Here is a 16,466-nt window from a genome sequence, read left to right on the forward strand (position 1 = left end):
CCTAGCACAGGTTTCAGGGGAAATTTGAGTTTCAAAAGCAAGGGGGTTGGGTTTTTTATTTATTTATTTTTGCTGCACATTAAAATCCACATCCACCCATACAAGTGCCTTATGAACATCTTAGTGCCCTAAATGATCACAAGCTGACTGTGACATTTGTATTTTCATTTTACTCCCCTGCAGCATGATTTCACTACCACTCCATTGTTAAACTGGTATTTACCAGCCTAATTTAGATTTCTGAGAGGCTGACAAAAGAAGAAAATTGATGTGATTGCATACTTGGAATCTGTGGACCAGTGACATGCGTAGATCTTGGCCAGGTGCCCACGCAGGGTCCGTCGTGTACGCATCTGTATGCGCCCAATCAGTTCTACCCCAGAGCAAAGCTGTAAACAGGTAAAAGATTCATTTACTTCCTAGGAAGAACAATTTCTCTCTCTCTCTCTCTCTCTCTCTCTCTCTCTCTCTCTCTCTCACACACACACACACACACACACACACACACACACACACACACACACACACACACACCTTTTGAGATTGATGCCAGATACGTTTTTCCACTCACACTCAAATCTGTCACATGAACACATGAAACTGCCTCGGGCCATCAAGATCAGTATTGTCGACTATGAATTTCAGCAGCTCTCCAGGGTCTCAGGTTACCTGCCTTCCCTTTACCTCCTACTCAGTTCTTTCAACTGGAGGTACCAGGTACTGAACCCAGAGCCTTCAGAATGCCAAGCAGATGCTCTACCACTGAGCCACAGCCTCCGCTGGATAAGGTGTGACATGAATCTGTACTATCAACCCCCCTTACCTGATCAAGTGTAGTGTCAGCAACAGCCTTCCGAGCATCCTGAGAAGAAGAAAAAAAGAGAAACAGACAGATCAGGAGTTAAATGGTAGGAAGAGGAATGGAGATATTTATGATTTTGAGGTCTGAAATTCCCTGTCCTCTAGTCAAAATTACCTCCTTCCCTTCCTCTGGCTGTCATTTTTGCCTTATTTAAGGAGGGACACAAGGACAGATACATCCTGCAAGAAGCTGCATGTATGATATGAGGAGGAGGGGGTTCATTTCTTTTTAGCCTCACAATAACCTTGTAGACTAGGTTTAAAAACTAAGAGCTTTTCCACATTCTTTCTTTGCCTGGTAGTTCCTATTCCTTCAGTGTATTTTTAAAGTTCTGTACATTTGACTCCCTCTAGTGGGTGATTTGATTTATGCAGCAATTTATCACTCTTGAGAGACAGTGTGGCGGCGTGGTTAAGAGAAGGTGGCCTCTAATCTGGAGAATTGGGTTTGATTCCCCACTCTTTCATCTGAGCAGCGGTCTCTTATCTGGGAACTGGATTTGTTTCCCCTCCCCTACATTCCTGATGGGTGACCTTGGGCTAGTCACAGTTCATTCAGAACTCTCTCAGCCCCACCTACCTCACAAGGTGTCTGTAGTGGGGAGAGGAAGGGAAGTAAGCTACTTTGAGACTCCTCACAGGAGGGAAAAGTGGGCTATAAATCCAAATGTTTCTTCTACTTTTTGATAAAAATGGGTGTGATGCCAAATTGATCAGAAGAAGGAAACATGAGTGGAACTTAAACCCCCCCCCCACCAAAGTAACAGGAACTCCAAGGAAAAAGAGAATGTGAAAAAGCCTGAAAAATGGCCCCAAATCACCCAATAAGTTTCAAAACTAAGATCTGAACCTGAGTGCCCCCATCCCACAACCCTGAATTCCCTTTGCTACACTATGCTGGCTCTTTTAGTAGCTGTGGGATGCTGGGAGTAAGTGCACACAAAAGACAGCTACTAAATCTTCAAATACAAGAAAATTAATGTTTGCCTTAAAATGAATTATGCTACATTTCTTAAAAACACATGCAAAATGACCACATCCTGGCCAGTCTTGGCAGTGATTGGTCAGAATGCTGGAAAGTGGGGACAAAGTGGCTTCTCACTTGAGGACTGGGTAGAATATGGTGTGCATGCTTTTTTCTTCCAGCTCTCCAAGCAGGAGAGGCGGAGAGTCATAGCTGGGTCCCACAGACATTTTGCATTAGTGAACACAAGTTCCTCTCCCAGCACAACACACCCATTGGGTCCCACCCCCATCCCCAGAACTGAAGATGACATTTCAGAAAAGGGAACTGCACTATACCTAGTAGGTCTTCACAGCCCATGGTTGTAAGTATGGCCAAGTTCATCTCACTCCCCACATACAACTGCGTCCACATCCCCCTTTGCTTCTGGTTCCTCAAGCAGTCCTCTCTGCTATACTTGCACCTTCAGTTCTTCCTCACTACATTCCAAGGATCATATTTACATTACCATCTTAATCCACAAGCCAGAAAAACGTAAGCGTAAACAACAGGATGTTTAAGATTTGCCTCTGGGTTCATGGCTTCGGTTGCCAGGTTTCCCCCACTGGAAGTGAATGGGGTGTGTGTGTAGGGTTGTCGGATCAAGGTTGGGGAACTTCAAGTTTGGGGATGGAGCCTGGGGAAGACAGAGACCTCAGTGGGGACTGTGCCATAGTGCCCAGTCTCCTCAGCATCAGTTTTCTCCAGGGGAGCTGATCTCTGTTGCCTGGAGATGATCTGTAGTTCCGGAGGATCCCCAAGTCCCACCTGGAGGCTGGCATCCTTACTTTGATCAGAGCCATTAACAGCCATGAAGTGACAGTGAGTCAAAACTTCCTTGATTTTCAGCAGCAGCTTCTCACTGCTTCCGGCCTGTGTGTTCAGACTGGTTGTAGTTATGAGAATGGAGCAAATGATCACAAATGGAAAATTTGTGACTCCTTCGCCCACTGAAAATTCCCAAAGTTCTTTGGTAGAAGCCAGGTCAGCGGGACTTGTACATAACCAAGACAGATTTGGAGTGGAGATACAACCTGGGGATTCCACTCTTTACCATGTGGGCTTCCCCCCCCCCCCCCCCCCCGACTCCAAGAAACTCATCCAAGAAGAGGAAATACAATCTGCAAAGCAGGGATTGGAGAAGGTTTGTAGAAAGGCCCAGTCCAGACAATCCCTCCATAACCCCAACATTACCTCAATCTGCTTCTTCAGCTGCTCCGCCTCCTGCTTCATCTGCTCTATTTCACCCATCTTGACAGACTAGCTTGAGGCCTCCCACTCCTGGTCACCTGGGTCCTGTGGACATCAAAAGAGAGAGAGAGAGAGGTAGAGCTTGAACTTCAGAGGCACTACCTTTTTGATGTCTCCCTTGGTCCATCTAGTACATTTTTAATCTCTCCTTTCCTCCAAGGAGCTCAGGACAATGTATGGGACTAGTTTTTCCACCTCTGTTTTTATTCTTGCAATAACCCTGTGAGGCTAGGCTAGGCTAGGGGTACCAATTGTGGGTTGGGAAATTCCTGGAGATTTTGGGACAGTACCTGGGGTGTGGGTAGCGTTTAGGCTATGGGATGGATGGAGCTCAGCAGGGACATGATGCCATGAAGTCCACCCTCTGAGGCAGCCATTTTCTCCAGGGGAGCTAATCTCTGTAGTGTAGAGATCAGTTGGAATTCTGGGAAATCCCTAGGCTAGCCTGAGAACATGCTGGAAATGTCTCACCTTTTGCAATGAACAAGTTCAGCAAGCGGACAAAGCAAAGCTCAACAACCACAATTGCTTGTGGGTCATTAGACTGTTGCTTGGCTCAAACAGCTGCCAGGCAGATTGGCAGATATGTGAAACAGCTGCTGTGTTTCAGTTTAATTTCTTTGCAAGTTGCTTGTTTACCTTTAAGAACATAAGAAAGAGCCTGCTGGATCAGACCAGAGTCCATCTAGTCCAGCACTCTGCTACTCGCAGTGGCCCACCAGATGCCTTTGGGAGCTCACATGCAGGATGTGAAAGCAATGGCCTTCTGCTCCTGCTGCTCCTGAGCACCTGGTCTGCTAAGGCATTTGCAACCTCAGATCTAGAGGATCAAGATTGGTAGCCATAAATCAACTTCTCCTCCATAAATCTGTCCAAGCCCCTTTAAAAGCTATCCAGGTTAGTGGCCATCACCACCTCCTGTGGCAGCATATTCCAAACACCAATCATGCATTGCGTGAAGAAATGTTTCCTTTGCAGTATCTGGAAACAATTCTCCGCCTGAGTTATGAATGGTTGGGTATGGTAATTAAATTTAATGAGTGTAGTATGCAAAAGTACAGTAGGTGATCACCAAATACATTTTTTCAGTATACAATTTGAATGTTATAACCACTTGCTGACCAATTGATTTGCTCACTGTTTTTTTAATGCAATTGTTCACTCTGTGGCAAGCAGTGACAAGAGGTGAATGGAGGAGAGGGGAAACAAGAGCTCCCATTGGCCTGGGAGAATGAGCCTCTGTGAAAGTGTTGATTGCACCAATGGCCTGTCAGGTACTCAGTATTGTCTACTCAGACTGGCAGTAGCTCTCCAGGGCCTCTTGTTGGGGGTGTTTCAGTTCACCTCTCACTTGACCCTTTCAGCCGGGAGATACTGGGGATTGAACATGGGACCTTCTGCGTGCCACGCAGATGCTCTGCCACTGAGCCACGGCGGCTTCTCTAGTCCAAACAGTACAGTACTGTACTCTAATATTCGACTACATGAAAAGTAACCTGACAAACAGGCTTGTGCTGCTTACAAACCACCTGTTAAAAAAAACCCTGGCTCCTGGTTCACAATTGGCAAGGAGAACGTGAGCTGAACAGGCATGCATTTGAGCATCCCGGGAAATTGATGGATCAATAGATATGTAAACCCTGTCTCCCACATCACAGTCTGTTCTTCTAGCCACTGCAGCATTCTGATGCTCAAAAAACCATCCCTCTATTGCAGCTGGAATGAAAGGGTGTCACCGCACATCACATCAGAGGTTCTAAAGAAAGCCTTGCTGCAAATTGAGGTCCAAGCCTGAGTAAATGAATGCGCTCCCCCTCATCCAGCGGCGGAGCTACAAGGGGACGGGGGGGCGCCATGCACCGGGCACATGCCTGGGGGTGCAGAAAATTGCCCTAGGCCCCTCCCCCTTTCCCTCGCGGCACCCCCCAACCCCCTTCCCACAGTTACCTTAGTTCCTTTCCTTTTTCTTGAATTTTTTCAGGCTGCAAAAGACCTATTCGCAGTAAAAACGGCCTGAGGAACTACAGTTCCCAGGAGACCTTGGGGCTGACAAGGTCTCCTGGGAAGTATAGTTCCAATCAGGCTGTTTTTACTGTGAGCAGGCCTTTTGCAGCCTGAAAAAGTTCTTTAAAAAGGAAAGGAACTAAGGTAAGTGTGGGAAAGGGGTGTGTGCTGTGGGGGGGCATGAGGGGGGCAGAAAAAATAGAATGTGCACCAGGCGCAGTTTGGCCCAGCTATGCCTCCATCACAGTTCAAGGGAGGAGTTCATTAGGCAAATGTTGTTGATGCTGTCGTCTTCAATTTCACTATGGGTGAAATTAGTGCCCTGGCCCCCACCTGATGGGCAGGGATGTATTGACAGAAAGTGAAACCCATCGCACAACCTGCAATTGTGCTCCCCTCCTCCAAATCTCACAGGTTGTCCCCATCTTGGAAGACCAGCTCTCTGGAGGGCTGGCCTACCTGCCATTAAGAAAGATTAGTAGATCTGGCCTCCCTGGTCATCCAGTGAGCTTCATACCCCAATAGGGATTTGAATCCGGAGTCCAAATCCTAGTCCAACACTCTAACCACTCTTATATGCCTTTCAGTGTTAGAAAAACACAAGCTTTACAAACTCAATAGCTTAGAGCTCGAAGGAACTCCAATGGTTTGAATGCTACATGGGAACCACAAACTCGTATTAAGGAGCACAAGAGACACTGTCGGCTTAACCATCCTGAAAAATCTGCAGTTGCAGAACATGTCTTAAACAAAACTGGACATAACATTTTATTTAAAAACACTGACATTCTGGACAATTCAGAAGGTTACTTTGTCAGACTGCACAGGGAGGCCATTGAAATCCACATACACCAAGACAATTTCAACAGGAAAGAAGAGACTTTGGAAATTAGCAAAGCTTGGCTACCAGCACTTAAAAACACCAAAAGCAAACCCCAAGGGCATGCTAAGTTCATGAACAATGGACTCCACCCAAACACAGGATTTGCATTCACCAATACTACTGCTGCTGCAGGGCATGAAAATGTGAATCACTCCCTGGACTGATAAACCCCACCCGCAATACTATCAACCACATCTTTGCATAACAAGTTCCATCCAAACACTTACTGATTCGAAAGACACTCTCAAGGAATACACCCTCATATTGACACTACAGTCACAAAAGCTGGACATTAGTCTTGACTGGGTTTGTTTTTTAAACAGAAACTTATATTTCCAATTCTGGACCACCCCGTTCCTCCAGCTGTCAAACATAAACTCATATTTGACTCCCCCCCCCCCCGTGTTGTCAGTATCAAAAGCGTGAAAACTGCTGCCACGATGCAAATCCTTCATTGAAGTCTACCAGTTAGACGCTTAGTAGAAGAAGAGTTGGGTTTTCATACCCTGCTTTTCTCTACCTTAAGAAGTCTTAAAGTAGCTTACAATCACAATCCCTTCCTCTCCCCATAACGGACACCTTGTCAGGTAGGTGGGACTGAGAGAACTATGATTAGCCGGAGGTCACCCCGTGGAGGAGTGGAGAATTGAATCCAGTTTGCTTGCCAGATGAGAGCCTGCTGCTCTTAACTACTACACCAGAGTAGGCCATCTTTCAGGATGAATGGTGAACAGAAGGGAATTCTGGTCATTCAGAAACGAAAGGAATATCTGCTAAGTTCCTCCACCCCAACTTGAAAGGTATCCAGCCATTGCTATGAGGATCTGAGTGGAAAATTCAGGAAAGAATCTTTCAGTCCAGATGCTCAAAAGGTGGGGCGGAAAAGCTGAAATGAGAACTTATTCTGGGCAACTGGCTGGCACATGTTTGTAACAGTGCGCAAAGGGCCCAAGGAGTGCCAGCCATGATATCAATTCTCAGTAAAAATAAGGAATTTGTTTGAAGGATTCTTGGAACAGAGGCCATGAGTCATAATTCTTTAGCCCATGTAAATGTAGGACTTGTCCAACTCTCTCTTTTCCCAAGGAATGCAGCATTTTACTACAGATTTATATGTGTGGTTTTAAAAAATCCTTCTAACTTCATCAGGTGCTGCAGATGCTGCGGGGGAAGACAGAGGTCACCCCAGGTAGCTTTGATTTTCTGAAAGCAATTCAACATATTATGAAGTCAACATGAGAGTGTGACAGCCATGTGTGAGCAGCATGTTTTTGTGCCGTGACAGATTTGGATGATGGAGAAGGGTCTTCAGCTGCCCGCGAACATTTTCTTCACCTGCAGTGATCCCAGAGGGGCACAGTTTTGCCTGTTGGGGAAACACATGTGCACCCTTATAGGTTTTCCCAAGAGCCCAAACAGCACCCCTTTCCCCTAATCCAGGGGTAGGGAACCTGCGGCTCTCCAGATGTTCAGGAACTACAATTCCCATCAGCCTCTGTCAGCATGGCCAATTGGCCATGCTGGTAGGGGCTGATGGGAATTGTAGTTCCTGAACATCTGGAGAGCCGCAGGTTCCCTACCCTAATCATTTCAGGTCATGAAAATGCGGCAGAAGAGAGAGGCTGAGGTGCGTGTGTTACAGTCACAATCCAAGCTAGGCACTGCATATATGGGAACTGAAGATAACTGCAACTATTGTGTTGCCAACTCTGTGTTGGGAAATGGCCACAGATTTGGGATGTGGGGCATGGGGAGGGAGACCTGTAGGGAATGACCCCAGCAGGTTATAATGCCATGACAAAGTATACCCTCCAAAACAGCCACTTTCTCCAGGGGGAACTGATCTTTGGCTTTTTTGGGGTGAGGGGTGGGGGTGGGGGGTTAAGTTGTAAGGTCAGGAGATCTCCAGGTTGTTAGTTCTAGGTGGTGGACATAGTGTGGAGGACTCTGTACGTGATCTGTATGCTCCATAACATGTACATCGCATTGTTGTTCACTGGCTCCTTTCCCCTTCCCAGCTGCATCTCTCCAGCTGCAGACTCACTCACACCTGTGCTCCCTGGTGCCCTAAGGCAAGTATCAAGTTTACGAATGTTCCCTGGGTGATTTGCATCTCATCTGATGATTCTCCAGGTAGGGAGGTCCGGTGGCAGGGAGGGGCCGACAGATGGAGAAAAGCACAAAGACATTCCCAGTCCGCAAAGGTGACACACTCTCTTTTCTTCATTCTCACTTTATAGTCCCAATTGCAGTGCTGCTAGCTTCAGTTTTCTTCTGATGAGACAGAAGCACTCGGTGACCTTGTAATATTTACTTTATTTGCAAATGATACACAGTCCCATGTGCCAGATGTTCAGAGAGCAGCTTGTGGGGCCGCTGTCCTGCTGCATTCCCAGTTTTTGCCGGAAACCCAATTTCTCTTTTCTGCCTTTGCTCTTCCCAAACAGCAAATGGAGGTTTCCCATAAACCCTGCAGGACTTTCTTGGCAGACATCTCCACTACCAGCGAATGGCGCATTCAGGGGATCGTTCACGGCGATTTAAGGAAGATTTGGACTCTTTATCAAAGGCTGACAGCAATTGAACCTGCCAAACTGAAAATTCAATGGCTCAGATCATCTGCCAGCCTTAGATGTTCCCCAAGCTTTATCTTGCTCAACTGATCAGCATCTGTGCAGTGTCTACCACAGGTCCTGTTGAGGGTCCTGCTTGGAAAATCCCATAATTCCCAGGTCCTTGTGAGTTATGCACCCCTGGGAACTCAGTTCAAAGAATGGAACTGCCAAAGCATGTCTGTCCGCGGGGCTTAGGATAAACCTATGGGAAAGACAAGAACTTTGCAACATGTGAACAGGTCTCTCAGAAGGCATCTTCCCTTACAGATTTTTCATATAAGGCAAAATGTATATGCCTGGTGTGGGAGCAGATAGATGTACACAAAGCTTCTCCCACACTGAGGCCAGCTTACTGGGAAACCCATGTCTGTGGAATGCAGTTTCCCTTCTGAGTGTGTTATTTCAACAGGCTAGTTTAGCACTCTGCTCGCCCCACACCCAAGAACCCCTCCTGAGCCTAATTCAGAATGTACCAATCCAAAAAAATTACCATCACTTGTTTTATTCTCATTTCAAATAGCACAGAGGAAAAACCTCTGCGTGTAAACTACACATTTGAAAGGAAAATCAGCAAAGACATCCACCTCATTGGGACAGCCTGACCAGCTGTCCTCAACCAGGGCTAGGGGTTTTTTGGCCCTGACCCCAGCCTGGTGGAACACTCTGTCAGATGAGACCCATGTCTTGTTACGACAACTTTGCAGGGCCTGTGAGAAGGAGCTGTTCCACCACACCTTTGGCTGATGCAGCCACGGTATTTAATCCAGCAGGTCTCCCACCTCCTCTTCCCCTTCCTTTACTCCATTTTGTTTTATTTTCCTTTTATTCACTCTACTGGCATGACATGACGAATACGGGTAATTTATCTGTTTTAACCCTGTCAGAGATGTTACGACCATCTTGGATGAGTTTGCTATGGATTGTTATAGACTGTATTGTTGTTACTGTTTATTGCAACTGATTTTCTTATTATTATTCAATGTTGGGAGCCGACCTGAGCCAGCAAGGATCGGGGGGCTTGTAAGCTGAATAAAACAAACACACAAATGACAGATTTCTTACTACCAGTGCTAGGACATAACATAATATCGGAGAAGACCTCAGCTTCTATGCCGCTTTCTGTCTCTGCAGAATAACTGGTTGGCCACTGCATGAAACAAGATGCTGAAACCGTCTGACCCAGCAAGGCTCTTCTTAATAATTGAATGTTCTTATTACTGTACCTTACCCATTCTTTCTGCACATCTAAAATCATTTAGGAAGTATATTCTGCAATCCTAAACAACTTCAAGTGAGCTCAGGGGGACTGGTTTTGAATATTAAGTTTAAATCCAAACCTCAATAGGAATAAACTACACAGAAGTATTGGATGCGTGTAACGCAGCCACCCTGTCTTCCACTAGACCCCTTTTGCAATATTGGGGTTGCTCTGAATTCTTCAGTACTTTTTCCCCTCACAGGTTCAGATGCTGTTGCTTGCTGATCCAAGCACAGTCACCTCTGTCAGGGTCCATCAGTCATTTACAACATTTGCATTATTTTGTCTCCAGTAGAGACCCAAAGTGGCAAACAGCATTCTCCCTTTTCCCCTTTTATCTTCACAATAACAAGCATAACCCTGAGGTGGATTAGGCTGAGTTGACAAATTCATCCACTTCACATGGAGGCCTTTCACATCTTTGACTATCAAATCCTTTTACTGGGGATGTGGGGGGATGAACCTGCAAAACAGATGACCAACCACTGAGGTCTGTAGAGGTCTGAGAACAGACAAGCTCCTTCCCAATTAAAAAAAACTTCCCAGTTGCTTATGCACCATTTTGTTGCACTGAGCTGTAAAAACCTAAGGTGGACAGGAGCAGGAAGGCTTCTCCATGATGTACCACAGGAGCTTTCTGGCCCATCAATTCTCAGCCACTGGGAACGTGTGAGCCCATTTAATTATTCAAAACAGACCCTCAGGACAGAATCTGGTCACCAAGCCATTACCTGAGGTGAGTTAAAATGGCCTCCCATCTCCCTGTCTCTCTCTTGGGTGAGTGGCATATTGACCATGGCCAGAATATAATTAGAGTTCCTGGATCAGCATTCTTGTGGGTTCTGTTCCAGGTCTTTTTCTCTTTATAGCCTCTTGCCATTTTCTCTAAGCTAACATGAATTATTCCCTGCTTGGCACAGGATCACGGTGTGCCAGGGTGGCATCAGGAAACAGCTGCCATCTTCCCCCTCGCACAGCATTTGACTCTCCCTCTCTCTCGTTCTCTTTCTCCCTGCCACTCGCTACCCCCAGGATTATCTGCAAAACTGTTCTATTTATACCGTTTCATCCAAGCTTGCCAAATCCAGGTTGGGAAATTCCAGGGCAAAGAGTAAAGAGAAGGCAGGGTTTGTGGAGGCAAGGTGGCTCAGCAGAGCATAATGCCAGACAGCTCACCCTCCAAAGCAGCTGTTTTCCCCAAGGGAACTGAACTCTGTAGTCTGGAGATCAGTTGTAATTCCAGGAGATCACCAGACCCCAGCTGGAGGTTGGCAACCCCAGTTTCATCTGCTTGAATCTTCACGAAGGCCAACCAGCAGAGGAGCAATCTGCAAATGTGGCCACATTACCTGTGCTGTGGGCCGTTTTAGGGGGCTTGTGTCACAACACCGCATCTTATGCTCTCCTCCTGACTGTTCTCTTGCATGGCCTTGGTTTGGGACAGCCAAACAGATTTATTAGCAGCATCTTCTTTGGCTTTTCTAGGGCTTGGGGTGATTCTTGAAGTCAATCCCAAGACATTCTGGGTTGGCTAATGTGGATTTCCCAGGCTGTGTGGGTGGGTTTGGCAGTTTTTGCTCCTAACATTTCTTCGCCCACATCTGTGCCTGGCATCTTCAGGGATATGTCATGGTAGATACCAACCATAGATGCAAGTGAAACTTTAGGACCAAAAACTACCAGATTATGGCCCCACAGCCCAGAAAACCCCCAACAGCCAGCTGAATCTGACCATATGAAAGCCTTCAACAATCCATTTTCTGGAATGGCTCTTTCAAACTCTGTTCCACAAAGCCATTAATCTTAGGGATGGACATGCAGACTTTTAAGGTGAGAAATAGGGCCAGGATAGCCTTATAATATAGCAGGTATTCATAGCTGGTTTGGGGCTGGGACTTGCATATGTGACCTATTTAGCATTTCTCCTTTGGTGGACTTTTGGTATCTGAGATGCAAAAATCCACCACTGTTAATGAATCCAATGCACCAGGAAGCTCTCTTGTGCTAGCATTACAAGGCAAGAGTATCTGTCATGTGCATGCACTGTTCCACTTTATTTTGATTGTGCATGTGCATAATAATGTACTACTGGGTCATGAATCTGAGTTCATCTCATTCTGTCTTTTGTTCCATAGTCCTTACTGGCACCTAAAAAGTAGCTGCCTCACAATGCTTTATATTAAGAGCTTCCACCACCTGTCTCCTTTTACGCCCTCAATGTGGCTGGCTTGTGGCCTAGAGGGGGCAAATGCTGTTGGCACTTCCACCAAGATCGGTTCCTTCCAGCCCAGCTTCACGTGTCATAGCCACCTTTACCTTGATCAGGCAGTAGGCCATCCGGCTATCTCCAAACTGCTTCTTCATCTCCAAGTAGGTGCACTCTTCTCTTTGAGCCCCTTGGACTATCATGGGATGCCTTTCTATCCAAGCCTCACCCTTCTCTTCAGAAAAGGGAGTCAGGGGCTACAACAGCTCATGGTTTTTGAACCCCCTGGCAAACCCTCCAAACAGAGCCAACGAGCAATAACAAAAACCAGATAGCCAAGCAGAGGAAAACCAGTCCATGATATCTCTATGAAAAGCCAAAATGATAAAAATAAGTTACTAAACTGCAATGATTCTGCAATCGACCCCAGGGTTGCTTCGAAACTCTGTATGACACATTTCTATCCTTCCTCCATTATGATCTGAGAAATATTCATGGTAGGGGAAGGGAGGAAATCATCCCACTGTATTATTACAGCAATCATAAGTGGTAGGTTAGGCTGAGAGGAAGTGCCAGAAGCCCATACCCCACGGATCAAATTTATGTATTATTTTTCACGTTCAATATTATTTATACATATATGGCATTGTTGAAGCAAAGACTGTGTTTCATGCCTGTTTCCCACCTTTATTCACTTCATTTATACCCTACAGTTCTCCACAACTGGGACTATGGCTTACGTCATTCTCTTCCACTCCCCTTTTTTGCCTGACAACAACAACCCTGAGAGGTAGGTTTGGCTGAGAGTGTGTTACTGGCCCAAGCTCACCCGCCAAGCTTCCATGGCACAGGGGATTTGAACCCAGTTCCCTCCAAATCCTACTGCAGCATTATAACCACAATACACACTGGCTTTTAACTATACGGAAGCAACTCCAAACCTGTGATTACAGGACACCCCCCTCTGTACGGCAAAGCTGGACCAAACAGGCAGAAAAGTTACTAAGCTGATGAAAGTATTCACAGCTAGGACACATTTCAGGATGGACTGGAAGAACTAAATGTAGAGAAAAAAATGGACTGGCTTAGGTTCAGGTCTTGGATGGAAACTTTAAATCTCTCCAAGAGAATGAACTACTGGTGACCCTGATCAGGTGGAAATGACTGTTGTAAATAAAGAAGCAGAATTGATTTTGTCCTGTTTCAAAGCAGAGTAAATGGCAGGAAGAGGTTTCAGAATGGAAAATGCAGCTGTCTTGGGGGAGTAGCCCAGTGGGCATACACTAAGAAAACTGCCCAATAGAGCAGAGCCATCAGTGGATTGGCTAGGAACTGTTCAATGGTTTAGACTGGGGTGTCCAACTCTGACCCTCCAGATATTCATGGACTGTTTCCCATCAGTCCCTGCCAGCATTATCGTAGTCCATGAACATCTGGAGGGCCAGAGTTGGACATCTCTGATTTAGACTGATCTGAGTGGATCTGGGATCTACCAAGAGGCTCTGTATACAATAGCCAGAAGTGAAACACCTGTGGCATACAAGCCACATACAAAGTTGGATGAAGGCCAGACAGAAACTGTGTCACATTACCTTTCTTACGATCAATTAAAACGACAGAGCTAGTTTTCAAGCTTCACTGAACCCTTCCCCAGTCTTTAATGTTAAAGGGGGGGGGAGGGACGGGGGGCAGAGAGAACCTCCACATTTAAAGGCAGCAAACCTCTGAATACCAGTGCCATCAGGAAAAGACCTCAGACTACTGTTTGTGGGCCCTCTGGGGGGCAGAGAGAACCTCCACATTTAAAGGCAGCAAACCTCTGAATACCAGTGCCATCAGGAAAAGGCCTCAGACTACTGTTTGTGGGCCCTCCAGGGCAGCTGGTTGGTCACTGTGTGAAACAGGATGCTGGACTACTGGTCTGATTCAGGAAGGTCCTTGAGAAAGGCTTCAAACATTGCTAAGCAGAGCTGTAGGACAAAAGCCTTTGCGTATGGCTGTCAAGAATGTGTGTAACCATAACAGGTCTTTCCCCAAATTTCCCCAATAAAGTGAGGTTCTAATAATTAATGCATATTAATGCCAACCTTCAATACTATACCAGATGACACCAGATTTGAGAATCCACCACAGTTTCCTGGACCATCTTTGTTTTAGAATGCTCTGCTTGTTTGTTTGTTTACTAGATTTATCTCCTGCCCTTCCCAATAGGGCTCAGGGCGGTGAACATCAGCATAAAACCAAATAAAAAACAATACAGCATAAAAACAGTATAACAACAACCATACCAGTTAAAAATTACAACAGAAAAACAGTAAATAAACAGATGGCGATAAAACCCCATAATAGGCACCCATAGGAGTCATGATGTTCTGGTCAGGCCGGCTGGCAAGATATAATGCCTAACTAGTTTGGGTCCTAATGCCTAACTAGTTCTATCCCTAAGGCACTAGGACACAAGCAGAATGGAACAGTCAAGGAAATGGCGGATAAAGTCTCAAATCTACTGACATTTTGGGGCCGAAAAGGGTATAGTTAGTATCTTAGAACCAAACACCATTCCTATTTCTAGAAAGGGCAAATCCAAACTGAGCTGCTAACTTGATGGCCATCTACTATGGTTGGTATGACAAAAGGTGTGAGAAAAAGTGTTAGGAAAGGAACTTTGAACTTGGATTGGCTGTTGTGGGTTTTCTGTTGTGGCCATTGTGGTAGTTCCTAATGTTGGCAGGTGGGTGAAACGTTAGAAGCAAAAAAAGTATCAGACCATGATCACACAACCTGGAAGACCCACAGTAACCAGTGGATTCTGGCTGTGAAAGCCGTCAACAATAGACCTGAACCTGGAGTTCACTGATGGTGTGAACAGGTCCACTGTAAAATAACGAGGCAAAAAAAAAAATATTGGGTGGCTTGAAGAGCTGACTTACATCCAGCATCTTCTTGAGTTTAAGCAACTGAGCACTTTGTTAATGTGGGTTTTCCAGGCTATGTGGCTATGGTCTGAGTGCTTGCTTATCTGTAGTACACATTACTACACTAATATTTTCAATAATGAACATTATTACAGAAGACTGACTAAACGTTTTTGCTAGATTGGCTGAACTTATTTACTTCCCGTACATGCATTTACTTCCCATATATTGTGTTGAGTGGTTAAGACATTTGGGGTTAGAACTTGTTAAGGTTAGAACTTGTTAAAGATTGAGGCCTCAGCTGTGGTTGTAAGTACTGTCGCCAGCCTCCAGGGGAGGTCTGGAGATCTCCTGGAGTTACCACTGATTTCTAGACTGCAGAGATCAGCTCTCTAACAGGAAATAGCTGCCATGGAAGGTAGATTCTATGGCTTATCGTATGCTACAGAGGTCCCTTCCCTCCCCAAACCCTGAATTCCCCAGACTCCACCCCCAATTCTTCAGGAATTTCCCCTCCTGGAGTTGACAACCCTAGCTGTAATAGAAATCTGTGTATTTCCATTGAGACAATCAATATACATTCCCTCATAAAAAACCAACGCTGCTCATAAAAAACCAACCCTGAAAAATAAGTCCACCTCAGTTGACCCCATATTGAGGCACTCCCTGGTCCAAAATATTCAGTTGCTTCACTTCAGTGGGGTAGGACCCAGAGTAGGCCACATCAGAGCCCGCCTGCATCCCCACAAGAATTCTTATAGCACCCCAATATTCATTCTTGAGGCAAAAGCCATTGCAGGGCTCACACCAAGGAGCTGTAAATAGAAAAGGGAAAGGCACAAAAGGACGCAGGAAAGGGGGATTAATAGATGTCTTGGGGCCCCACATAATCCCAGGACACCCTGATTGACCCTGACCACCTTCAGAGCCGGATAGAGAGCTGATCCATCCCCTGGCCCTCTCCTCCTGCCAGAAGAGATCAAAGAGCAAGATAAAATTACCCTGATCTCTTCCTCTGTGAACTGCTGCCTTTATCTTTAGATCCCTTCTTCAGAGAGAAGGCTAAAAGTTTGAAGGAGACCAAAGGTACCCAGAGATTGTGGCTATCAGATTCTGATACAGTGGGGTTCCTCAAGGAATGATGGGACCTCTTTTATGTCTGGTAGCAAGATGGGGGTCACATCTGAAAGTTTCTCCAGCAAAATGGATTTTGATCCTGGATTCACCAGGTCCACTTTATATCAGCTATGTGTTTCCCATATGACAGTAAAAAGGTACAGAAAATCCTGCCTACCAGCATTGCCTGCAAAATGAAAATGTGTTTTGTCAAGAGCAGCTGTTAAAAGAGGAACATTCGTGCTTCACTTTGCAAAAAATGGTATGCACATTCCATGCCCCCCCCCCCCGCCCAGATTCTGTTGGAAAAGTGTAGTGTGGACTTATTTGTTTGATTAACTTATTTCATTCATC

At 45.7% G+C, this 16,466-nt stretch overlaps 1 protein-coding gene across 1 annotated transcript in view; it reads right to left on the reverse strand.

Moving 5' to 3' along the window:
* GNB3 (G protein subunit beta 3) overlaps window positions 1–16,466 on the reverse strand; it is a 28,932-nt gene that overhangs the window by 11,815 nt on the left and 651 nt on the right. The window contains exons 2-4 of the mRNA XM_048504089.1: window positions 3,059–3,160; window positions 824–862; window positions 283–389 (exon numbers count right to left, since the gene is read on the reverse strand). Of these exons, the coding sequence (XP_048360046.1) occupies window positions 283–389; window positions 824–862; window positions 3,059–3,115 (203 nt within the window). The 5' untranslated portion in view covers window positions 3,116–3,160. The remainder of the gene's footprint in view (window positions 1–282; window positions 390–823; window positions 863–3,058; window positions 3,161–16,466) is intronic.

The sequence above is a fragment of the Sphaerodactylus townsendi genome, linkage group LG07 (genome assembly GCF_021028975.2).
Source record: "Sphaerodactylus townsendi isolate TG3544 linkage group LG07, MPM_Stown_v2.3, whole genome shotgun sequence".
Classification (NCBI taxonomy): domain Eukaryota; kingdom Metazoa; phylum Chordata; class Lepidosauria; order Squamata; family Sphaerodactylidae; genus Sphaerodactylus; species Sphaerodactylus townsendi.